Below are 26,301 nucleotides of genomic sequence, written 5' to 3'. Positions count from 1 at the left end.
GTGGGTGAACACCCTCATAGAAGCAGGGGGAGGGGGAGGGGATGGGGGGGTGGGGGGAACCAGGAAAGGGGATAACATTTGAAATGTAAATAAAGAAAATATCCAATAAAAAAATATTAGGTTGAAGTAGGTGACTTCACCTAACTATATCAAGATGCATAGAATCCACAAACACACACAGAGAGAGAGAGAGAGAGAGAGAACATACCTCAAACCTCTGACTGCTGCCTCCATGTAGCCTGTGTACTCTGGACCCCATCCATTCGTCCATTCATCCATTCACCCAGCTGCAGGCTATGGCTCCTCTACCTCCTCATAGCTCCTGAGTGACAACCCTCCCCATGCTTGTCCCCACAGCCAAACTTCAGGCCCATTTCCAGCTGATAAATGTTTGTGTGTATTTCTTTCTTAATCATTTACCATATACGAATTGTTACCAGTTTTATTAAGCTTATATGTCTTTATTTCTATCGGTCACCAATAATGTATTTGAATGTCCCACACTTAGCCCATCTTTGCCACAGTTGCGGTTTCCCACGGTGTGTTATTAGGGGCTGGTAAATCATTACAGCTAACTGGCTACCTCTGTAAACATCAACTGCTACTGTAGAGATTAACATTATTAACTGAATCTCTGCTACTATACATAACTTTTTTCAAAGCGCGTTTGATCAATTAGGAGTTCATTTTTATCCTGATGCTTTCCATGGGGCGTCTATATCTGATAGCACAGAGAGGAAAATTCAGAGCCCGGCAATGTTGAGTAATTTGCCCAGGATCACAAAGCAAGTCTCCGACAGAGGCTTAAAACCTGCCTCTTGCCTTCAAATCTACACCCAGCGGGTCAAGCAAAGCACATGAATGAGTGTAGCCACTGTGAGTCAGAGGAAGATAAGAAAGGCATTAGTCATAGGCGACCCCTCAAACAGAGAATCTGCAAAGGAGCTTGGGCAAAGGAGAGAGACTGGTGGGCAGGAGACAAGTCAGTGAGCAGCAGGAGGCTCGTCTCCTCAGTACCACAGAGGCAAATAGAGTGGGTAAGCGATGGGTGGAGTGAGCAGTAAGGAGTGCTGGAGAGAATATGGTAAACTCGGGCCTCACCATAGGGAGTTCGAGCCCGCTTTGATCAATCCATGCCTGAGTAGGTTTAGTCTGACTTAAAAAAAAAAAAAGAAAAAACCAGAAACTCCCTTTTTTGTTGTTGTTATGGTTAGTTTGTGTGTGCGTGCACACATGTGTTGTGTATGTATGTAGTATTGTTACATATGTATGTAGTGTACCCATGTGAGTGCACATATCCTGTGCACACATGCCAGGGACATCACTAGTCTTCCTCCCTCCCTCTGGACCTTACTGTCTCGAGACAGGGTCTCTCACTGAGCGGGAAGCTTGCCATCTTCCCTTGGCTGACAAACAAGTTCTCAGTATCTGCCCACTTTCACCTCCCCTGTCCCCCACTGTAGGGTCACAGGATGTGCAGTCAGGCATGGCTTTTTGTGGGCTGGAGATTCAAATTCAGATCCAAATGCTTGCGGAGGGAGCACGCAATCTTATCCAACAAACCACTGCCCCAGCGCCAAGTTTGTTTGCTTTGTTTATTTTTAATATTAATAAAGTTTTCAAAGAGGTTCAAGCTGATAGCCACCCTCCAGTTGAAAGGCCCTGCCGAAAGTCTAGGAGAGCCCCGCTCCAAGAAATGTGAACTCTAATGGACACAAAATATGTTATTTATTGTCAATTTCTGCAAAGACACATTTAAGCAACAAAATATACATTTTCGACCTTTTAGAATTTGTTTTTATACATTAACAAATACAATGTGCTACCATAGCAATAAATTAGATGTACACTATTTACATCACATAGGCAGTCAGGATCTACAAATCACCCCCCTCACTGAGAGGAAGCAAAGAAAAGTCATCGTCACAGGGGTCAAACTACACCTCTTAGGTTCTACCACATGGGCATCTCTTCACATGGCAACCCCGGCACCCTGGGAGCTGGAGATCAGGCGGGGACATCACAAGTTGGCATAGACGCTAAGGAGTGGGAAGGGGAATTTCACCCTTTCAAGTAGAAATGTCACAGAACCAGAGACAATGGCAACTAACTCCAGTCTTGCAGCCAAGAGCACTATCCGCACTATCCGCACTATCCGCTGGGGCTGTTAAGGCCCAGGTCAAAGCCACTGCCCCAGCTACTGCTCACTGCAGACGGCCCTTGGCTCTGGGCGTTGTCTTCTTTCTCCCAAAGGAGCACATAGCCTGGCTGCAAAGAGACATGGGATTGGTGTGGGCAAGCGGCTGGTGGCAAAAACAGACACCAGAGCTTGGTAGGATGCCTCAGAAGCCCTCCGCCGAGTGGGCGGCAGGATCAGCCTTGTTCATTGTACCAACCTGTCTTTGTCTTTGATTTAGGGGTAACTAGAAGCTGGGGAGGGAACATGGAGTTCCAGAGTATGGCTAACTAACCTGGTTGCTGCTGGCCCAGAAGCCATATGTTCTATCGGAACCCCAGGACCCGACACAAGTACACACAACACAGCTGTCTTTGCAGACTGAGAAACAAAGGACAAAAGGTGATGTTTGAGTTGGCACCATAAAGGGTCAAAGAAAAGAAAATGACACTGGCTGTGCCCTGCCTGGTCACCTGAGCTGGGCTTTTATTACCCATCTCCATTTTAAAACCTGGAGAGGCCTGGGCCTAGACTCAGTGGCAGGACACTCACTCAGCATGAACAAGGCCTTGGGGACGTTCCCAGCACCACCAAAAAACTGAGGAAGGGAGGGATGGAGAGAGGGAGGAAGAAAAGAGAGATCAGAGAATTGGTTCATTTTATCATTTTCTGTCCTGATTTAGAACAAAGAAGTCAAGGGTAGCTAATGCAGTTTGTCTGGATAACTTTGTCCCAGTCACTGAAAACCCAAAGAAGCACTTTAGTGCAATCCCTCCTCCTCCATTTCCTTCACCCAAGCCCCTGGGTCCTCACTGATCAAAGCTTGTCATGCTGGAAAACTGCAGAGGCAGAGGCCCTATCAATACCCTAGGAACTCAGCACCTGCCCGCCAGTGCAGAGACCCCAGCTACCAGGCTTCCTCAAAACCCAGGCTCCAGGAAATGCAACTGCTTGCTGTGCCAACAGGAAGTACAGTTGGTATGCAGGAATGGGCCCAAGGCTGTTGTGGGTCTAGTGACAGCTTTGCCACTAGGCGGCTGTGTGGCCTCAGGCAAGTCCTTTCTGTTCATCTGAAGGATGACATGGTCTGATGAGATGCAAACAGGGCCCGGGAGGCTTGAGTATCAAATGGGGCCCACAAAACTGAAGTCCAGATGGTTTTCTAAGAAACACCATTTGACATTCATTATCACAGAGAGAAACTCTGGCTAAGGCCTTCTATCTGGAGCCCTCCCACATCTGCTTTAGTGTATCAACAGAGCTGGGGGCATCTGGATGCCTATTAACACCTGCAAAATATAGTTTCCAGGGTTGTGACCAGGAGAACCCCTTGTGGAGGTAACAGTGGAAGTGTCCCCCCACATCCAAGCAGAAGTATCAGCTACAGAAGCTCAGTCACATGAAGGAGTCTCAGCAAGGCTCGGAGCCCTAAGACTTGGTACAGCCATGAAAGGAAAGACTGGATCAGAGTGTGGAAGAACAGTCTCTAACCCAGAGGGCTGAGAGGAGACTGGGCCCTGCCATTATTCTATTCCCATTAAGCAGAGAACTTGAGCTGGGCTGGCGGTACCTACTCTGGAAGCCACAGGATGACCTGTTAGATAGAGAGAGGCATGAGCAGAGGGCAGGGGCATCTCATATCCTGCCCAGAGTACCTCAGCAGCAAACAAAGGGTGAGGACCACAGCCAGGGCCTCTCAGTTCCTCAGCACACAGTCATCCATCCTGTCCCCTGGCCCAGAGGTAATGCCTGCAGGCAGAGTAGCCAAAGCAGTGGGGACGAGGCTTGTAAGGTTTCCAGACAGCGTGGGACAACCTGAAAGTCCCTGAAGAGCCCCAGACCACAATGCAACATAGCATAATCACCAAGTGGGGAAAACTGTCCAACACAGAGAAGGGAGCCAGAGTCCTGTAATAGTTTCAAAGAAAACACAGTTTGACCTTTCAAGTTCAAGCAGAAACCTGCCAGCAGAACACTGCCAGAATCCACCCGCCTCCTTCCAGCCCCGGCTGCCGCTACACTGGCTTTTAATAAAAGATAAACAGATATTCTGTTGACCTTCTAACTAGAACAAATCTTACCAGACTAGTATTTCACGTAAGCAGGTTTCCCAAGTGGAGTGAGGGGAGAGCTTCCCCCTCCCCTGGCTGCACATAAGTGCGTGGGGGATAAAGGACCAAAACTGTGCTCGGATGACAAAGGCAGCAGAAACACAGTTACTATACCAGCCCCAAAGGCTGTCCCACCCTTCTGTACTTTGGCTTGGGAATATGAGCCTATGAAGACAAAGCACTTGGTTGGAAATTCTTGTCATCTGCTCACTGACACAGGAGCCCAGAACCAAGCAGCCCTGTGCCACAGACCCATGTGTACTTAATGAGGTGGGATCTTCAAGTGCCTGCTGTGTAGAGCCAGTGTTTAGCCTGTTGGATGCTCTATTCCACACCCGGCAGCAGAACCATCCTGCAAACCTGGAAGGCTGAGGAGCCAAAGACAGCTTCTCAGTCTTCAGGATGAGCCGGCTCACCCAGAGAAGGCGGCCATAACAAGGAGTACAGATGGCCTGTGGCTTAAAGCGCAGGCTCGTGGGGTCTGGGCTTCTAGGGGCCCTGAAGATGGGACAATGGCCTAAAAACCTGCAGTTGGAGATGGAAGGATGAAGACTAGGGGACTGAGCCTAGAATCAGTCCCTGGGCAGTACTGGTCCCCTCACAGGTAACAGGATCACAGAGGTGGAAGAACACTGTATTGTTTCCAACACTAATTCAACCACCACACACTAGACTGACCAAAACCTGCCAAGTCACCCTCCACTACATCTCCCCCTCTCTCACCTAAGACATGGCTTAAACTATGTCTTTTCCAAATTCTCACAAAAGTGGAGACCTGAACCCCTAATAAGCCTTCTCACCCAGAGGCTCCTGCACTGGCCTTGTGTTCACCTTGGACTCCACACTCCTGGATGCCCATTACCAGGGCTCCTCCAACCACAAAGATAATCAGCAGCTTGTGTAGAATTAGAAAGGAAAAAACCTTGAGACTACAGTCAAGGGAGCATGCAGCCGGGTCCTAGAACACCTAGCTCTGACTTAGAGCGTCCACCAGCCTGAGCCTCTTGAGGGGACCCTGGCAGAAGTGACAGAGCTCCCTAGGCCTGGGCTGGCAGATGTGTCGGAAATGCAGTAAGATTCAACCCGGAGGATACTGGGATATTCCTGGAAAAGCAGCCTTTCCACCATGTCCAGGAAGGCACTGCACTGCAACCCAAGACAGACAGTACCCACCCACCATTCTGCAGTTACCTCTGCTCCCCACCACACAACCCCCTCTGTCTGTCCCTGGGGCAGACAAGCTCCCTAGCTTCTCACTGAGCCCCCTGGGACTCAGAGTCCCCCTTGCCCATATCTTTTCCTGCATGTAAAACAAGATGCTAGTTGACTCAGATAGCCGGTCACATCAGGAGGTCAGAAGCACAGGTTGGGGCTTTCAGGTCTGGAGAAGGATCCGGCAAGGTCATGGCCAGGTCAGGACGTGGAACAGACAGCTGGTGCGCTGGGCAGGTGGCCAGTGAGACAGCAGGCCTAAACGGTCAGAGTAGTGGATGGCACCCCCAAACTGCTGGAATTAGGAGCCTTCGGTAGGCCAGAATCCACACTTCCCTGGGAAGATAAGGAAGGGGAGATGGAAAACAAGCATTAGGTCAAAGAGATGAAAACACACTGGAGCCAGAGTAGGGAAGCCACTTGCCCGTGGCTACACTCAGGACAAGGAGGCTGCCAAGTTCAAGGGGCCTGGACTCAGTCCCAGAAGCCGTGTGTAAGCATTGTATACCAGAAGCATCCACAGTCCCTCACAGGTAGTGGAGGCCAACATCACACTCTCATGTTCTCTTCTGTTTTCTCAGACATGAGTTAAACATAAAGTGAGCTTAACTCTACCCTCCCTCTTGGTCCCAACTCACTCATACTCCAGGGGGACCTCACTGAATAGGTGGGGCCAATGGGTCTCAGGTGACCGAGTTCACTGGTGTATCATGCCAGGAGCACAGACCACCCTGGGGTTGTCCCTCAAAACAACGCTTGGGTAGAGGCATCTCATGTCATATTGGGGAAGAGAGATACCAGCCTGGAGCCTTGGCCAAAATACAAGGAGAGAGACTGACTGTAACGGGGAAAGGAAGGGGTAAACGGGGAATTCCTCCCAGGGAAAGAAGTGAACCTTTCCGCTACTTCCCCTTCTAACTACTACAACCAGCTCCATCTAGTGTGGGGGTCTACCACAATGCCACTGGACAGCCCTTCCTGGCCACTGTTCTCAGCCCCGCCCCCCACAAAGGCCTGGAGATGTCCATCAACAGTAGCCCTCCATGTTCCTCAGCTGACATTCTCAGGCCATAAAGCCATAGACACTCTGACTTCAAGGGAATAGTCCCCTCTCATGGCCACAGTAAGACACTCACCTTGGACAAGGGAAGGTCTTCACTTTCACATTAGTGACCCTGTATAAGAAACACACAAGATTTTTTTTCAAAACACCAGACAACAGCCTCCACCTGTAGCTTTGGTGCACTTGGCTCTTAGCAATCAGAGTTTCAGGAAGGGACTTAGGCTTCCAGGGGCCAGCAGAACCCATCTCACCTCTGGGAATGGCTGTGTGCAAGGATGAGGTTCTACTGTAGGTGTGGCAAAGGTGGCTGGAGAGCTCCCAGCCTGGTCTGCACCAAGTAAGGACAGAAACCGTCACCCCCAGATCTGGTAGAGCACGAATCTCTGCCTGCTTCAGGAGACCCCCCCCCCGCCCCCATGGGCACTCTCTAGGTGTTCTCTCTCTCCAGCCCACTGGAAAAAGTCTGGCTAGGAGGGGTGCTGGAATGTGGGGTGTAGGACTCATAGGGCCCTTCCTTAGATGCCCACACCATCCTTACCGCACTGGAGCTAGCATGGCTGAGTTTATCAAAGCGGAATTTCAGGTTGGACCTCGGGGAGTTTCTGCTTTTGGCATCTAAGAAAAGAAAAAGGTTATGGCGCTTGAGGGGTTATTCTAGCAATGTCAGAATACTGGATAGGGAAAGAGGCCTCAACCTCTCCCCAAAAGCATGCTCACTAACAGGTACCCACCCATCAGAAACAATACTCGGACTTTGAGAACTGATGTACCCTACTTATTAAACACAGGTCACTTCAAATATTTTCAAAATTAAGTTATGGAATCTCATAAGTAAACAAGCCATATTCAAGGAAGATAATGGATATTCAAAATTTGTCATTTCCTCATTATATTATGGTGTTTTTACTTTAATCTGTGTTGTTACATCAGCTGTATTCTTTTATCAGAAATTGGTTAAGGTGGTAGGCTATGCATCTCTCCCCAACACCAAGCCCAGGGATATAGTGGTGGTGGCTTGAGGTCAGTCTCAATGGAAGCATTAAGACTACTGAAGTTGGCCTATAAATCTGGGCTTGGTTTATGGTTTTGTTCCCTAGATTTAAGAAACTAATGGAAGGGCTGGGAAGATGGCTCAGGGGTTAAAAGCACTGGCTGCTCTTCCAGAGGTCCTGAGTTCAATTCCCAGCAACCGCATGATGGATCACAACCATCTATAATAAGTTACAATGCCCTCTTCTGGTATGCAGACATACATGTAGGCCAAACACTGCATACATAATAAATAAATATATAAATAAAACTTAAAAATAAGAAAGAAACTAATGGAAAGTAATAATAAATGAACTAAACTTAAAAGCAGGTTGTACCCGCCGCCGCTACATTGTGAAGACCAGCGTGGGAGCCACCTGCTCCCCAGTGTTGAAAAACTACTACCAAATTCAGCAAAGAGGTTGTTTGCATCCCTGACAAATAAATGCTGTCTTTCTAGTGCAAAATGTCAATGTAGGCAGTAATATCCATCAACACCCACATGGTAACCAGATTTGACTGTCATCTGCAGCCTTGTGCTGGCTACAGGCACCAGAATTAAGTATCAGTAAAACTGTCCTGTGAGTATCTTATAGACAGAGGACTCAGAGTAAAATCTACTGAATATTTTGCCATTATTTTCAAACTGTGTTTCAGCTGGTAATGATGGTAATGTTGGTAAAGTTGACCATGTCCATGTCCCTCTCTCTCTCTCTCTCTCTCTCTCTCTCTCTCTCTCTCTCTCTCACACACACACACACACACACACGTGCATACATGTACACACACATGCTATTAGACCTCCCTAAGTACCCTGATGATTGATTTCCTCTGTGTCCCCAGAAGCCCAAGTATGAATAGCCGATGGCCAGGCATCTGCAATTACAGAAGACTCCTGGGTCATCCCTCTCCTCAACCTGCCTCTCCCCACACTCCCTAGAACAGCTAGAAACAGGTTTCTAGACCCCCAGGTCCATGTTACATGAGGTTAAGGGTCAAAAGCAGAAAATCAGGGTTAAATACAGCCTGGGGGGAGATATACCTGCTGGGGGTGTAGTTAGCACTGGGAAAGATTGCACGCCTGTTCCCCATTTGCTCCTGCCCTGAGTGATGTGAAACCAGATATACCTGCTGGGGGTGTAGTTAGCACTGGGAAAGATTGCACGCCTGTTCCCCATTTGCTCCTGCCCTGAGTGATGTGAAACCAGTTCGTTGCAGACACTCCTACAGCCTCCCCTTCACTCAGACCTTGTCCCAGAGATCATTCCTTTTCATATTTATTTAGTGCCACAAAGGACACAGTTTGGTGATAGATTCTACCCACCAATATTTATTCTATCCACTAATATTTAACCAAACTTTTTTTAAGTCAGCAAATGTATAGGGCTATTCTATTTTACAAACGGGGAAACTGAGGGTTGGGAGGTGAGCCAGTCAGTGCCACAGCTGAGGTTAGCATCCAACCTAAGAGCTGCCTGACCACAGAAGAGGGAGCTGTGAACTGATTGTTAGCTGGAAAGCTGTGCACAAAGAGCCATTTGCTTTTTCTCTGGTCTCTGCTCTATCTCATGACATCCTCCTTTTGACATCAGTTGGTCTCTACCGCGTGATGACCAGTAGATCACCACCCCCACTCCAGCCACTGTGGAAAAAAACAAAAATAACAGTTGATATTGCTGAAGTCCCTTGGGGAGTGAGATTACCCCTGGCTGAAAACGGCCAGTCCCACAAGACACATTTAGGTTAATGGTTGTATGATTTTTATAGTGTATGCTCATCAAATCTTTATAGGGAGCCTTGAAAGTCCTGAGAGAATGTGTTTTTGTCGACCCAGACAGTTATGTCAAGGACCCAATGCCTTAGACCATGGAAATGGCAAAGCCTCCCCTACCACAGTAAAGCTTCGGCCTCCTCTGGTCAAGAGTGTGAATGTTGACAGTGCATGGAAGTACAAGTGTTTACAAGTGATTGACCAGTGTGTGCAAAACCCAGCCACTGCCCTTCCTCTTCCAGTCTGTTTACAGCCTGAGACTGCTTGCCTACAAATGCCTCCCACTAAAACTAGCTCACCCTTCCCCCACAGTGCCCACCTGAGTGAAAATCTGTCACATTGGGTACTAGGTCGACCCTGAGAGCCAACCCCTTTCCTTTTTCTCTAACCTGGTACTTCCTACTCAGCTCACCTGTAGGGATCCAGAGAGACCCAGGCCCCTATACTCTCCCTAAGCCTGCACTACCAACCCAGTAAGCTCTATACCAGAACATGCGCTGCCATGACCCTGCCTCCCCTAGGTGCCCACTGTACCTCTGCTGATGCCTCCTCCCCAGCTCCCACTGATTCTTTCTATACTCAGCATGCAGCTGCAAAATGGTCTTCCTCAATGCCAGGCAGCTCTTCCAGTACCTTCCGTGGCATTTACCAACAATGCCCGAGTCCTCCCCAGGCCTCCTGGCAAGTCACTCATGGTCCCCATAAACCCTGTCCTTTCTCACCTCTCCATCTCCATGACCCTGCTGCCCTGAACCTCACACACACACACCCAGAACACAGTCTCTCATTCCTCCAGCCCCCTCCACTGCCATTTCCTCTCACTGTCGGGTGCTCAGAATCACTGCTGTGGCGGCACTGGCCCTCGGTGGTAACAGGTTGGGCAAGAGGTCAGCAGATGTACAGCCTTCTTAACTTCTCTACCATGGGATCAACATGAAATCATTCAATCCTCTGAGCCTCCGTCTCCCCATATATACGAAGATAAGAAGATGATAGGAAGATGGGGTACCCTAGTGGAGGTAACCGGCCTGACAGCTTAGAAAAGGAGAAGTTGGCCCATCAAGCATGCCTGGGGAACATCCCCTTAGGACTGCAGTCAGGACACATCTCTGCCCTTCTAACTACATCATACAGATCCTCACATGCTACTGACCTGTGGGACTCCGGCTCATGATGATGGGCGTGGCGGCAGCCCCCAGACTGGGGCTCTCGCTGCTCGGGGATGGGCTGTAGGCAAACACCTCCTGCTTGAAGGGCGAGGTTGTGGATGGCTGGCTGCTCTGAGGAGAGAAACTGGGTGAGCATGGCCAGTGTATACCCAGTAGCCCTACAGCTGTCCTGAGATGGATCACGAAAGCCACTGCCTCCAACCTCTACAGCACTTCTGCCTGAGCCATGACTTCAGCCTTTCCCTGACCTCTTTCCTTCCGAGTTGGTGTCCCCCTGGCATAAGCAACCTCCACCGCAGCTCTCAAGCATTCTGCTGAGACTCACTCTCTTCTTGGTAGCAACAGCTGCAGAGGCCACTCCTTCTCCGTGGTATTCTTTTAAAGCAGAGTATGACCAGCTAGGCCCCTGTACTGGGTGCTTTTGTGTGTCAACTTGACACAAGGCAGAGTTATCACAGAGAAAGGAGCCTCCCTTCAGGAAATGCCTCCATGAGATCCAGCTGTAAGGCATTTTCTCATTAGTGATCAAGGGTGGGAGGGCCCCTTGTGGGTGGTGCCATCCCTGGGATGGTAGCCTTGAGTTCTATAAGAAAACAAGCTGAGCAAGCCAGGGGAAGCAAGCGGGTAAGTAAAATCCTTCCGTGGCCTCTGCATCAGTTCCTGCTTCCTGACCTGCTTGACTTCCTTTGGTGATGAACAGCAATGTGGAAGTGTAAGCTGAATAAACCCTCTCCTTCCCAACTCGCTTCTTGGTCATGATGTTTGTGCAGGAATAGAAACCCTGACTAAGACAGCCCCAGAGTGCTGTTCTCTGATTGACTGAGACTCACTTACCCCACTGTCACACTCCTCCATGGCCTCGCCCTCCCCTGCTGTGCTGCTGAAGCTGCTGGTGCTGGAGGAGGAGCGGGAGATGTTGGCACGGCCATTCTCCTTCAACTTGATGAAGGGCCTGCAGAGAATGGGAGGCAAGGCAGATGGAGAGAGAGGCAGGTCTACCAGAAAACTGCGCTTGCCCAAGACGGCTCTCCCAGCCTCTGCTTGGTGGTCTTTGTGTTCCAGAGACTTCCAAAGTCAAGAACTACCACCCCCTGCCAGCCTGCCTCTCCCAAACCCCAACTCCCTTACTTCTCTTTGTTGGGGCAAATTTCTGGAGAGCTGGGATTTGATGAGGTCTCAGATTTTATCTCCTGAGAAGAGTGTCCGCCATCTGGGGTTTTGGGGGTGCTGGAGGCACTGTCACTAGGGAAGGAGAATAAAGAGAAGTGAAGCTGGAGGCCAGGAGCCTGCCCTTGTCCACCCTTGGCCCCAGTCAGAGCTCAGGCTGCGGGGGCCAGTACACAGAGGGTAGCCGCCTCTTCTCTCCAGACCTAAGCCTCTGAGATTACATAAGACAGCAGAGGTTTCTGCTCCCTACAACAAAGGCCAATCTGAATTCATGGTGACAGTCCAAGGCCACCAAACAGAGCTCCTGATGGCCTCTGGCCAAGTCTATCCCTCTCCCATGCTGCCCACCCCACCCCCACCCCCGGGCAGAGCTATGAATGGAGAGCCGGTCCCATAGTGAACTGAGCAGGGCCATACAGAAATCAATGCAGTACCCTTGGATTCCTGAGAGGGACAGGGTAGGGGGGTGGGGGGAGGAGGGGGACACGTGCTGTAATGACCCTTGAGAACATCCTACATATGACAGGCATCCCTGGGTTCTGGGAAGTGAAAGGATACCCTAAGCCCAAGCATCCAAAAGCTTCCTTCTCCTGCCATTCAGCAAAGATCACAATTTACCCTGTACCAGGACCAGGACAGCTCTGTCCTCAATTCACTTGTTTCTTCATTAGTATGTCAGAGCCCCAGGACCACTGATCTCTTTTTCTCTTTAAGCCTTGTTTGTGTACTTATTTATTATCTATGTGTGTTTGCCTGTGTGTGTGTATGTGCACCACAGTGTACTCATGGGTCTGTAGCCAGCACTGGATCCCCTGGAACTAGAATTACACATGGTTGTGAGCCTCTGTGTGGATGCTAGGAACTGAACCACTGTCCTCTGCAAGAGCAGCCAGTGCTCTTAACTGCTGAGTCCTCTCTCCAGCCCTTCCATATACTTCTTGTAATAGCAGCATTAATGAGGCATAATGTACATGTCACATTTTTTAAATGTTCATGGAATTGTGCAGCCATCGCCACAGTCTAATTTTAGAACATTTTAAGGCCTTTTTAAAAAAAGACTCTGGCTCATCTGCAATCACTGCCCACCCCCACCCCCACCCCCACCCCCACCCCTAACCTATTTATTTCTGTCTCTATGAACTCTGCCTAGTCTGGACATTCCACAGAAATGGGACTTGACAGCATACATGGTCTTCACATCTGGATTCCACTAGCTTAACACTTTCAAAGTCTTCCCCGGGCTGTAGCCTGCATCGGCATCTCAGCGCTTGTTATTTGTACATTTCGTGGGTATACTCAGCTCATCTTGCTTATCTAGTCATCGGATGACAGGCCCTTCGGTTGTTCCCACTCTGAGCTACCGTGAATAATGCTACAATTAATAAATATGTGTTGGTGTTGTGGGCAACTGCTTTCAATTCTCATGGTCTCGTACGTACATACCAACGGGTGGGATTGCAGGGTCTGATAAACTCTATGTTTAGCCCTTGGAGGGCTGCCACACTGGTTTCAGAGCAGATGCACTATCTCACATCCCCGCCAGCAACGTACAAATGTGCCAGTATCTCCGCATCCTTCATAACACATACTATCTACCTTTACAATCACAGGCACCCTAGAGGTGTCGATGGCCTATATAAACTCTGTGTGTGTGTGTGTGGGTGTGGGTGTGGGTGTGGGTGTGGGTGTGGAGTGGGGGAGGAGGGAGAGGCCTATGCATGTGCGCACAAGTGCTTTCAACTGCCTGTGCCTATGGAGGTCAAAAGTCACCATGAGGTGTGCCCGCCACAGCTTTCCTCCTCATTTTCTAAGACAATCCCTCACTGACCCTTGAACTCACTGATTAACCAGAAAGCCCCCAGGGACCCTCCTGTCACCACACCTGGCTTTTTATAAGGATGCTAGGGATCCAAACCCAAGTCCTCATACATGACCAGCAACATTAACCACTGAGCCACCTTCCCATCCCTCCATGCACTTTAGTGACCTCCTGACCGTCAAACCACAGGGTTGGGTCACTACAATGAACTTCCCTCCTAGCTTTGGAAACCACACACACACACACACACACACACACACACCATGCAGTCTCTCCTGTCTCTTCCTTCCCAGCTGTCCTTGCCAAGAGACCTTCTACTTGTCTGAGTACACTGGGGCTCTGTGCACTCTCTCTGAGTAGTCATAGAAATCTATTCAGTTTTTTTTTTTTTTTTTTTTGCATCAGGAACTCTGATCGCTTCCCAGTCAGGACCTCTCTCCTAAACACAAGGAACAGGACATGCAGGCACCTGAAGTGAGGTCGGGGTTCAGGGGAAGCCTGACACTAGGAAAACCTGTGCCCATGCGTGGGCACCTGACAGCTATCAAGGAGAAGAGAGCTGACTGGCCCCACAGCTGGGCTGGCATCCTGACAGTTACCATCGTGTCCGGCTGTCTCCCTGGCCTTCAGAGCCCGAGTGCAGGCGGGGGAAGAGTCCCGACCGCCGCTTGATGGGGCTCCGTGACTGATTCTTCACGGTTGCTGCGGCCACTGGAGGCTGATGATAAAACCGCCACAGTGAGTGCACACGCCCTCCCGGTTCTTCCCACCCCTTCTCTGATCTTCACATGACTCCTTGTCTTGTGAGACCAGAGAAACCAGCAAAGAGCTCAGACCCTGGCACTTGGGCCACTCACGGCCTCTTTCCTGCTCTTAAACCAAGCCCGTGCCAGCAGGTAATGGTCCAACAGAGCCTAGAGCTCTCGAAGGATCACCATAGTGGGGCCAGATGCTGAGCTGGTTGAGATGATTTAAATCACAGATTGAAACATCTAGAGGTCCCCTGGATGGTCCAGCGTCAACCTTTCACCTCACTAATTAGAAAGCCGAGGACCAGGAGACAGCGATGTGTCAAGGTCAGCTAGCAATAAGGACCCAGGGCTCCTGAGTTTCCATCACTGCTCGTGAATAAATGGGTATCAATGGACCCAGGCAGGAGTTACAGCAACCAATGAGAGCAGCTGAGCTGAGTGATGCACTGATGGGCAGTCTCCGGTCTCTGGGGAGGAGGGGGACACAGAGGTGAAGGTCTGAGCAAGAAGCCATGGAGCCTGCTAGGTTTCTAACCCCAGCCTCAATGCCCATCATGTGCTGTGCCACTCTGGGAGAATGGTCAGACTCTCTGGGCCTCAGTTTCCCCATCCTCTGCCACTAACATGACCTTCTGGGAGAAACAAGGTGATATATGTGAAAATATTAGGTAAATCAAGCCATTGCTCAAAAGGCTGTTTATAATAGAAGTCAACATCTTGGTGAGTCTATTCTGTTACTTAATTTTTTTTTCAAAGAAAACTCCACTTTATACAAATCAAAAGCCACTTGCCTTATTAATGGCTGACTATGTGGTTCCCTCCCCCGCCCTTGTGTGAGTCAAGAAGCCTGAGTTCACAGACCCACAAGGCTGGCTCTCCCCAAGAACTGAACACACAGTAATGAAGAAGCTAAGTTTTCTATCAGGAGGTCCTGCATTCAAAACCCAGACCTTCATCTTAGCTGGGTGACTTTTAGTCAGTTACCTAACCTCTCTGAGCCTCCTTTTCCTAAAGTCTAGAACAGAGAGTGCTCCTGTGTCTACACAGACAACCGTGACAGGGATCAGGTAGGATCTTGGATATCAGTCACCAGCTCAGTGCCTGGTGCAGAGCAAGCTGGTGTGGTCACTGTTACCATCATCAATAATTAGGGTCTACCTCGTGAGTCCCCAAGCTCAGTTCTTAAGAAAACTCAGAGAACAATTCATGGTACAAGCCAACCCCAGAGGCGACCTGGCCTAGAAGTACCACAGAGCCACTGTCATCAAGCAGAGGTTGGCTCACCTCCTCAGCAGCTTCAGTGTTCCCCAGCCCATCAACCAGCTTGCCCTGCTAAAGTTGCCTAGCCCAAACCTGGCATGGGACACACCCTTCCTCCCTCCTCCTCTTCCCCCACATGCAGGCCCAGTGTGAAAACACTCACCGAGAAGGTGGTCTTGGTGACTTCCATGCTGTTGTGGACAATGCCCCCGCTGAGGCTGCCAGGGAGGTTCCCACCATGCAGCTTCCTCTGGCTACCCACCATGGTCTCCATGGAATGGCTGCGCACACGGATGGCCCTCTGTGAAGGGTACAGAGTGAGAAAGGTCTGAAAGTCAGAACCTGGTACTACTGGATGACACTCTGCCCTGGGCTCAAGTGTACACACATGCGCACACACGAGCAATGAATGTACACACTGTTACAGAAGTCCACGCCTCAGTAATTGGTGTCTACAGAGATCTCTAAATTCTCTCAAGGCAGGGTCTGAGGGCTCAGTGCTGCAAGGTGGGCCAACCTGCTATCCTCATCTTATGGGGAGCGGAAGCAAGTCCTACAGCTCAGCAAACCTCAATGACACTGTTTAGTGAGCGACTCTACCTCTCTGAGGTATAGCTTCATTGTCTATAAAATGAGTGTGTCACGATTCCATAAAGGATGGAGGCTAAACACAGGTGCTGAACACTAACTCCTTTTTATTTTGGGGTGTGTGTGTGTGTGTGTGTGTGTTGTCTGTCACTGAGGAAAAGACCTAAGATCTCCTTCATGCTGGGTAAGAGCTCTACCACTGAGCTACCACGTCCTCAACCACACATCAGCTCTGTGTTCACAAAGCTAAGCTTCCTCCTAAGTGTGTACTGGACTTCCCTCCCCACTGTGACCACAGGTGTGACTTGTGCAGTTCCATCCACCCTTGATGTAGAACCCTGTAACAAGTTCCTGCTCATCTCTGACCCAAAGCTGCAACTTGCCACCCCTTGGACTTAGAGAACTGAAGTTATACTTTCCAGATCAACACAACAAGATCTGCATGGCTGTTCAAAGAGGTATGTGCTCAGACTGGGCACACAAAGGAACTTCTGTGGGTACAGAACCTTGTGTTCACTTATAACTGGCAAAAAGCAAAATGTGGGGCAGGTTGGGTGGGTACTGGCCAGCTGTTAAGTGTCTGGCCAATGACAACCAGGACAGTCAGGTTTGTCATGGTGCATGAGAAAATGAGAATAACTGAGCCATAGAAATGGTGACTGGACCCCTAGAAGAGCTGGACCTGGGGTGACAATCCCTCCTCAGACTTCTCTAGGGTACAATACTGCTCTGTGCAGGACCAGAGGTGCTTCTGATGCTTGGAACTCAGCTCCAACGACGGCAGGACTCCCAGTCAACAAAGTGCTCCAGGATCCTGGCTCCCTGGGATAACACTCTGTTTTGTTTCCATGGTGTTTGAAATGTAGGTACATTTCAGAGGTTTTCTCCAGTGGCCCCAAGCCGTTATATCATTGTCCTCTGGTCATCTATCTAGTTTCTCAATAAGATGGCTGGACAACACAACTTAGTGGTAGAAAGCACAAAAGTGTTAGATGCTGCTGCCAGGAGTCATGCCTGGGCTCCCTGCTGTGCCCCGTTAGCTGGGAACCCTGCAGGTTGCTAAGCTTCTTTGAGACTTATGTGCAATGGGACAGGGTGTGTCAACACAAGGAGTAGCCTTGAGAGCCTATAAAGCTCTTAAAGGAGAGGCCAGCACATCACACATGCAGCTTCTCTTGGTGTTGATATTAAGCACAGTGTGTTTGCTGTGTGCTCAGCACCACGCCAGGAACAAGAATTGCAGTACTGAGGCCAAAGAGGTAATGCATCCAAGAGTGCTCAAAACACACTTCTAAGAGGAGGCTAATAATGCAAGACCCAGTGTCTGTGATGATGGTCTCTTTGTGTCAGTTGTTTTGGGGCCTAAAGAGCAAAGGCTCCTGGACACCTGTACTATTAGTGGCTCAAGTACAGGTACCAAACTCCAACTGGCAGATCTCTTGCTGGCAGGACCAACATGCATTTCAATGTCTCCTCTTCCTCCTCCTCCTCCTCCTCCTCCTCCTCCCTGGGATACAAAGTACTCAGGCTCAATCTAAAGCACTAATTTAACTTATCCCTTACTAGAGAAGCTGGAGGGATGTCTGCTGATGGCTTTGGGGAAAGCATCTGAAAGCACTGAAGCCATCGGGGAGACCAAACCTGATGACAAAGCTGGAGAGGCCAGGACCACATGGAGGGAAAAGGGAAAGAACACATGTGCTTTGACCAGCTGTGCCAGAGTCACCTGGACTTCTTGCTACAGCAATTAGTAGATTTTCCTCACCATGGTGTGAGCCTGTCAAGACAGAGTAGTCTCAGAACTTGGCACCAGCCATCAGATATGGACTAAGCTGAAGCCGGTGCCCTTACAGCTGGACTCGGGCCTGTGCGTTACCCCTAAGGAATGTCTCTGGAGGAAGAGCGAAGCCCCTTGCTTCCCTTGAGACATCAGGAAGAGCTCCCACATACATCCATGCAAACACTGTTCTTCAGGACCCCAGGAACACCTTTGACACCTTGGAATGGTGAAAGGCCTCATCCTGCCTGCCATTCCACCTGACATGGGACAGAGACTCAAAAAGACCGCTGGTAGATGTCACAGCCCTCAAGACAAGCCACGAATGAGATGTAGGACTACCAGCCTCCAATCAACATCATGTAGCCTCTATTGTCTGAATCAAAGATGCCCCATGAGGGATGACACCTCTCCCCTCTCGGAACCACAGAAGAGTTGCCTAGCAACAGTGTTCCTGGGACACTGGTTGCTAGAGCCAGAATATTTGATTCATTCTACCACCCAAGCATCAGAGACTCCCTGGACTCATTGAAACCTGAGGATATGTGCCTAGACTGGAAGAAAGGCTTCTTACATGACACAAATGATTTGGTAAATGCCAGCATCTTTTTATATGGTTGTTCCCCTGGCCTGTCACCACCACTGTCACCACCACTTCAAACTCTTCATTTGTGTTCTGATCTAGCCCTCAGTCTCGCATGCTCTGAAAGGATCCAAGTATGAATAACAAGCCCTGTGTAACGTGTCCAGTCTAAGGAACTGCATACACACAATCTGATGAATCCTTGCAAGACTGAGGTATAGAGAGAATAGAAAATCTCTCAAGCGACAAATAAAATGTCACACACCACTAAGAGACAGAGCTGGGATTCAAAGATAGGATCCCAGACCCCAAGATTGAAAACACAGAGCTGGATATGGGAGTGTGTGCCTGTAATCCATACAACTTGGAAGACTTGAGAAGTCAAGGTTAGCCTGAGCTGTAGAGTAAGACCCCATCTCCAAAAGAAATGGGATAGGAAAGGAAGGGGTGAGGAAGGATAGAGGGAGAGGAGGGGATGGCAGGGCAGGGGGGAGGAGAGGGAAGGGAAGGAGAGATACAGGAAGAGGGAGAAGGAGAGAGAGGTGGGAGAAGGAAAGGATGTGGAGATGGGATAGAGATTAAGGCCAAGATGGAGCAATTCACTGGCTGATGAATTAAAGATGACAGGAAAGCAGGGGGTTTGGGGATCCAACTCTCATAAAAATGTCAAAGGCCAATGTCAGGGAGGACAGTGTCTTCAGATGCCCATGTGCCACTGTCCGAGTCAACAGAAAGAATCTGAGGACCCAATGAACTGACAGAATTCCAGGGCTGGGCAGGGTGTCAGTCACCTGCTCTCCTGCTCTTGGCAACAGGAAGGGTGAAGCCCTGGTTCCCTGGCAGGAGGAGCTGTCACAAAGATGAAATGAGACAGTGTGTGTGTCTAACCCCTGAGATGACATCTGCCCACTCAGGTCAGCTCTCCTGCCCCCATTTTAGAGTGAAGACAAGTGATGGTCATCGCTAAGACCCAAAACAATGCTTGATTTGAATGAAACTGTCCAGTGACATCTAAATAATTTTTCCATACTGTGGTCCAATGGGCAACTGAATGAAGTGCCATCCCTACCAATCTAGGCAACAGAATCAGAAGACAGGGGGTGAGGGTGGGGGAACAAAAAGGGGAAGAGGGACGCAGAGGAGAAGGGGGTAGTGATAGCATGAGGAAGGCAGTGGGAAGGGCAGTCATGGAAGCCTTTGTATTAGCTTCAGGAGGCTGGGGCACTTGTGCTTGATAAAGATCACCTGACCCCTGCTTGAGTCCTCCATTCTAGCTCATTCCAGCAGTGGGTGCCCTGACCCTCAGTCCTGTGTGCAGAGCGGGAATCTCGCCTACATTTCCAACCATGCTGGCCATTTCCCGTGACTGTCCCTTGCCGTCCTCCCGGCCGATCACCTCTAGCTGCACCGATCTCCCTCAGTCCCTATGGCCCCCAGCCCTCAGCCCACCCCACTGCTGTGCTGTGAGGTGACAGAGGAAGAATGTACTGCTTTCTCATTACCCACGAGTGTCACCTCAATGCCCAGCCACCAGCACCACAGCCTCCTTACAAGAGGTTTCTATGAGTTCTTTCAACTTAACAAACTCATCATCGGAGACAAAAATCAAGGAGATTAGCACAGGGTGGGGGTTGGGGGAGAGTGGAAATGCCCATCCAAACCCCAAGAGAAGTAACAGAGGCAGGGCCTCTGACACAAAGATATTACTAGTCTCCTGCCTGCTGAGATGGCTTCCATCAAGGTCTTCTGTTCTTCCAGCAGGAACATGCTGGTAGCTCACTTAAAGACTATGGCTCCAACCTATAAGCTGAGCAGAGCCAGGCCAAGGCCTGAGCACCCCACTCCTCTCTCTCTCTCTCTCTCTCTCTCTCTCTCTCTCTCTCTCTCTCTCTCTCTCTCTCTCTCTCTCTCTCCTTCCCTTCCCCTCTCTCATTGCAATCCATCCCTAGTACCATGACTTCCCCTTCCATGGAGCAAAAGGAATGGCAGAGATGTCAAAGGCTGGGGACTGTGTCTGCCCCATCACAATCCCCCATCCACCATTACTGGTGTCATGCAGGCCTGTAGCTACAGGACCCCCAAAAAAGACTTTGCCAGAGATGTCTGTTGACCTCTCCTGCCACTAGAGGTCAGGTGAGACCCATGCACTACCTACACCAGTTCCTCAAAGGGTGAGAGAAATTAGCCTGCTGCCTCCCTGCTCCCTGTGGTTCCAATTCTGTCCCATTGTTTTCTACCCCTGCCTCCATATTATGAAGACAGTAGAGAGTTGAGCCAGTCCAGTGTTCCTCAAACGAGGGTCCATATGTGCTATACCCATACCACATGAACAAATCAACTGTCATTTTCTTTCTTTTTACTTCATTACAGGTGATCTAGAGATAAATACCTTCCAAAAGGAAGTGATACACAGCTTCTTCATCAGATTAAAAAAAAAAAAAAAAACTGTGAGATTCCCAAGAACATGGCCACAGCCACCCCCTTGAGCCACAGAAACATCTTTCATCCAACGCAACACTGCAAAGATGAGTCTTTTCCATTAGAAATGTGTAGATTCTCAGATGGTCATCTAAATGAAAATGAAAACTTCCAAATGTCAGTAGACCTGACAGGTCCTGACATCCCTCCAAGCCACTTGGTTTACAAGCAAGTCTAGGTGTCCACAAAGCAACCAGTGCGTGTCTCCTGAAGGGGAAGCTTCCACTCACAGCCAGAACTAAAGTGAGGTATGAATGAACCGTCCCCATGGGGCGCACACAACCCAAGGCCACAGAGGCCACAGCTGGTCTGCTTCTGGGATGGGGCCCTCTAGGGAAGACCAGTCTGAAGGGGATAGAGAGTGGAATGTCACTCATCCCTGCGCATCCTTAGCTCGTGCCTGCCTGTGAGAGAACTTTCGAGCCACGCGTTTTCTTCCTGAAATCGTTGCAGATAACCCTTTATTCTGGAGACATCCCACAGAGGTCTAGGATTAATCCCAAACAAATGTCAGTAATCCTGACACCATATTCCTGCCTAAGGCACTAGAGACAGACTCTTGAACTGGGCCAGGGCCATGCCTGCCCCCTTGCCCAGGCTTCTCCACATGGGAGACCTGAATCAACAACACTGAAGAGGTTGACAAGAGAAGCCAAGGTCTCCTTCTAGGAGAAGAGAAACTCACTGGCCATGGTCATCAGTGCTCCAGAGGCTCACTCTGTGTGCCTGACCCTCATGGCCCCTTCTATCTGTCCCCACAACTTCACAACCTCAAAGGCAGGTATGAAATCTGAATTGAAACACGGGTCTGCCTTCAACCACAGAGTTAAAACACAAGTCCCTGCTATACTGGCTTATAGGCCAGTCATAAAAGAGTCTTGCAGCAATGCCCTCGCTTGAAAGCCCCTCTAGGAATACCTCAGACACCCTGAAGTGAAACAAACCAACGGCCACTCCTAACAGACGCAAAAGACTGAGCAAACTGTCCTGGAGCCACCATCCTTCGGCTGTTGAGCCACCTCATCCAGTGGACCCATGGGCAGAATGTCCAGAGCCGACATACAATGTTACAGAAACATTTGAAACCTTAAAAAAAATATATATATATATATAGCTCCTACATACAAAAGAAAACCTGTAGGACTCAAAGCAACCAGTGTTCATAGAATGTCTGCAAAGCACAGCATCTTACTAGCTTGTCAACCGCGGCTCAGCACTGATCATGCTACGTAAATTAATTTACTGTGGGAGGGAAGCGGAACACTTTGATAGGTGTGATACGAGATGGGGCAGAGCCCCTGGAGCCTCAGGAGGACACTAAGTGGACGATCTTCTACCTTCCCTTGGCCCAAGCCTGTCTCCTATTACCTTGCCTCATGCTGACCCTCCTTTTGGCAAGACAATCTGTCCACCATGGCTCCCTCTTCCTTCTCCATTCCTTTTCCCCTCTGTCCTTCACTTTTCTCAAAATCCAACAGAAATAAAGAAGAATCTCACGATGTAACCCAAGCTGTCCTTGAACTCGTCATGTTCCTGCCTTGGCTTCCCAAATGTGGGTCATACAGGCAGGCTCCTCCACACCCAGCTCCTCTTGCATCTAGATGCACCCGGCTTTGGCTTCTCCTCTCTCACAGCCTCTTCAATCAAGACTATACCAGAAACCCTAAGAATCTCCTAACAGCCTGGACAAGCACCTCGGCTCCTCCCACCCTCAGGAGGAATCTCAGCAGCTGGTTCTAGCTAGGGCCAGCAGAGCTCTGCCTGTTCTCAGCTGTCAGCTGGGCAGTGAACAACTGACCCAGACCTGTCCAGGCCTGGCCAGTCTGGGTGGAATCTTCATGGTCAGAAACTGGGAGGGAGTAGTATCATGTAGCTGTTAGGAATTTGGGAGACCTGAATTCAACTCTGTCTCCAGGGTGACCTAAGACTAATTATTTAGTGTTTGTGTCTTTGTTTCCTCACACGTAAAACTATCCTTACAATTACTAAAATTGAGTGTGAATTATTATGCCAAAATTATTATAGCCACAATTCCAGCCTTCCACACAGAGCTCTAATGACAGTTGGGAAGTTTAAGTCTATATGCAACCTACACAGCACAGTTAATGGGTGCCCTATTACCACAGCGAAAGGTATTTACTGTGTCATAGGCAATCTGCAATTTCTGGGCATTGTTCCAACGAACTCGCACAACAAGGTGACAGAGGTCCAATTTATTACCTCTGGTTCCTTAGCAAGAAAGCTGAGCCTTAGGAACTTTAAAGGTCTTTCCCAGTATCCTGTAGCTGGGTACTTTTAAAAGCGCATATAACCCCAATCCTAATACCTCAAAATGTCACGTTTATGAATCTCTCTCTAGTGGAAAACCTGGCAGAAACATAAGCTTAGAGTCAGAAAAATCTAGGTGTGAACCTCTGAGGTGCAGGGTCCTGAGACCCCGCGGCCTCTTGTAGCCTGCCCTCCAGCACTCACCCACACCCCTGTGTGTTAAAGGGGATATCCAGACATCACTATCCAAACGTACACGACTATATATATAGTCAGGATCAAGTCAGATGCCAATATAAGTGCTGTGTGGACCAACAAGCATGCAGCCAGGACATGATAATGGAGCCACCTGTACCCCTCACTGGTTCTGTGGTCATCTGAGTCCTTCAGGGGACAGGAAGCTCATTCTAGGTAAAACTTTTCTTTTTCAAAGCTGGAGAGACTTGCCTGTGGCTCCACCCACTCATCCACCCCCAACCAGGCCCTAGCACCTGCCAGCAAGGAAGAACCACGCAGCAGCAACCAACCTAGCTACTAAATACCCTAAGGCTTGTGACCTCAGTCCCACCATTCCACCCTGAACCACAGAGGGAGACAGTGGAAGCAGTAAGGGTCTTAGTTCATATGGCGTGCTCTCCTCTGCGCACTCACCTACCTGCTTATGAGACTTCCTGGGCTGAAGATGGTCCAGGCCAAGGGAGAGAGCATGGAGATACCCCATGCTCTGAAATCACCGCTGGCTGCTCCAATCTCACACACCATGCCCCAGCCCTTTGAAAAGTCCCACCCCATCCTGTCACTTCTGACTAGTCCTTGGGTTCTCAGGCTGGATCTCCAATAACTTAGCCATTTTCGTTCTTTGCCCTCTTCCACAGCAACCCAAACTCAGCCTGCGACCATACCTTAAAAGACTCCAGGAATCCTCCATGGCCCCCATTCTCGAACTTGTCCTCCTCCGGGCCCATGCCTAGCATGACCTGAGTGTGTGTGTGGAGTTCATCATGAAGGTTGTCCAGGAGAGCAGCTCGGGTCCGGTCCTACAAAGGAGTGGTATATACAGGTGTACAGACACCAACAGCAGAGAGAGACGTGTATTTTTTTCTCTGCTCTGGATGCCTGGTCTGAGGGCTGCTATTCGGTCACCAGCTCCTGGCCACGGTGGGATTTAGGAGAATGGGCTTCATGCTCACTAATGCTGCAGTTAGCACAAATGTTCCAGGCCTGCCCCCCTCTCATTCTCCCTGCCATACCAGCTCTTCCAAGGCTTACCCTGGGGACCCCACCCCCACCCCAGATCTCAGACCAGGATCTATATGCACAACCCCTCTGCCCATGGTTCTGTAACAGCCAGGTAGCAACCAGGGGCATGCAAGCAACCTCCAGGGGGACTCCAGACACAACAGACTGGACAAGCCCTTTCTGCAGGCCACAGTCCTAACAAAGCTCCTCTCCCAACTGTCCCCATGTCACCGCCGCCGAGCCTGAGCTGAAAGACTGAGTCACCCCACAATTCCACTTTCCCTGCCCTTATTTATTTCTAGGAGTCCATCATGTCTTCCCAGTCCAACCTTCTGACAGTGTGACACAATGCCAATCTATAAGAACTTCACAGGCAGTTACCAAGGGAAACGTTCATAATGTTTTATACCTACTGGTCTATGATTTTTGCTTGGACCACACTCATGGCTACCCTGAGGCACATGTGGCTTGCAGGCCTCTGGTTGGACACGCCTACCTGCAGTTTAGCCCAGTGCCTCCTGTGAAGGGTTCGCCTTTATTGAGCCTCTTAGACTCTTTAATCATTTCTAACTGGCCAGTTCCTGTTCTATCTCCCCTTCAACCTCTCCTCCTCCAACTCTAATGCCTGCTGGCTAATGATGTCTCTAACATGCGAGTCAAACACTTTAAAAACTTCATAGTGCCTACCACTTGCAAGCCACAACCCTGCTCCATTCAATGCAGCCACCATCTGCAGTCCCGTCTTCCAGCCACAGGAGGCTGTCATCTGGCCACACCCCCACCCAACAATGTCTGATTTTGTTGGGCCTTGACTGTTCCCTGAGTCTTGAATGACTTTCCAGACTCTCTTCATGCAAAAGCTTTGTCAGATGTCAAGATTCATCAGCTCAAAAGCAACATCCTCCAGGAAGTCTTCCCTGAACACACCCTCCATTATCCCTAGCAGAAGCAGTCACTACCCACTGGCTCCATCATGGCCCATAGTATAATACAGTAAATACACTGTATTACAAATCTTAGCTTCTCTTCTGTAAAGGTCCCTCTACCAGCATGGGCACTACATAGTACAGAAGTGATGTCTCACTTATCCTTGGTAACAGAGCAAGACCTGGACATACTACATGTTCAAAAAAAAAAAAAAACCTAAAAACCTAATGATTGGCAGGTAAGACCTAGAATCTAGATGAGTTCCTACCAAGGGAAAAAAAAAAAAAAAACGTTCCCAAAGCAACAGAGAGCTGAGGGCTTAGGATGAAGCAAACAAGCCCAGAGGAGACTTTCAGTGTGGCCCTCTCACCTCCAGCTTGGCGAACTTGTCTGACTTGCAGCAAGCATTCTCTGCATTCGTGAGCTTGGTGAGCAGAAACTCCCGGAATTCTGCGCCCTGAAATAGGTGGAAGAGGTTCAGAACTCTCCTGGCCTCTGCTGTCAGTCAAACGCCTCCAACCACAGTGACAAAAAGGCAGGAGAACCCCTGCATTAGCCCTCTCATATCCGGTCATTTCCAGCCAAGGCCAGGCCTGCCTGCTAATGTACCAACTTGAAAGCCAGCTTCCCCAGTGTTGGGAAACCCACCCTCCATAGGGCACCTTGGTCACTGGAGGCAATGCTTGAGGCTGGCTCCTGGGTCTAGAGCACAGTATAAAAGTCCTTCTAAAAACAGGAGGACAACCCTGGCATCAAACTCCCAACAAGGGCCACATTGACCTCAAAGGGTGAGGTGGGAGATATCCAGAAAGGAGATACCCCCAAAGCTATAACAGGAGCTCCCCACAATGCTCCCAGTCTACATTCAAGCCCATTCCAACTACTGACACATGGGTACAGAGATCTGGGGTC

General features: G+C 49.6%; 1 protein-coding gene across 5 annotated transcripts in view; it reads right to left on the bottom strand.

Moving 5' to 3' along the window:
- Positions 1-1,602: 1,602 nt before the first annotated feature.
- Positions 1,603-26,301, bottom strand: part of Rap1gap2 (RAP1 GTPase activating protein 2) — a 214,730-nt gene continuing 190,031 nt past the window's right edge. For 4 of the 5 annotated variants that reach the window (XM_085829826.1, XM_029483716.2, XM_029483717.2 and 1 more), the window contains 10 exons: positions 25,760-25,846; positions 24,126-24,260; positions 15,693-15,830; positions 14,117-14,235; positions 11,660-11,773; positions 11,366-11,483; positions 10,516-10,642; positions 7,101-7,177; positions 6,636-6,674; positions 1,603-5,835 (listed from right to left, as the gene is read on the bottom strand). In XM_085829826.1, the coding sequence (XP_085685952.1) occupies positions 6,666-6,674; positions 7,101-7,177; positions 10,516-10,642; positions 11,366-11,483; positions 11,660-11,773; positions 14,117-14,235; positions 15,693-15,830; positions 24,126-24,260; positions 25,760-25,846 (924 nt within the window). In that variant the 3' untranslated portion in view covers positions 1,603-5,835; positions 6,636-6,665. The remainder of the gene's footprint in view (positions 5,836-6,635; positions 6,675-7,100; positions 7,178-10,515; positions 10,643-11,365; positions 11,484-11,659; positions 11,774-14,116; positions 14,236-15,692; positions 15,831-24,125; positions 24,261-25,759; positions 25,847-26,301) is intronic. The other variant, XR_003838023.2, reaches the window with a different exon arrangement.

Source organism: Mus caroli, unplaced genomic scaffold, assembly GCF_978045245.1.
Source record: "Mus caroli unplaced genomic scaffold, Mus_caroli_1 scaffold_13, whole genome shotgun sequence".
Lineage (NCBI taxonomy): Eukaryota > Metazoa > Chordata > Mammalia > Rodentia > Muridae > Mus > Mus caroli.
This window is presented reverse-complemented; position numbering and strand designations above follow the sequence as displayed.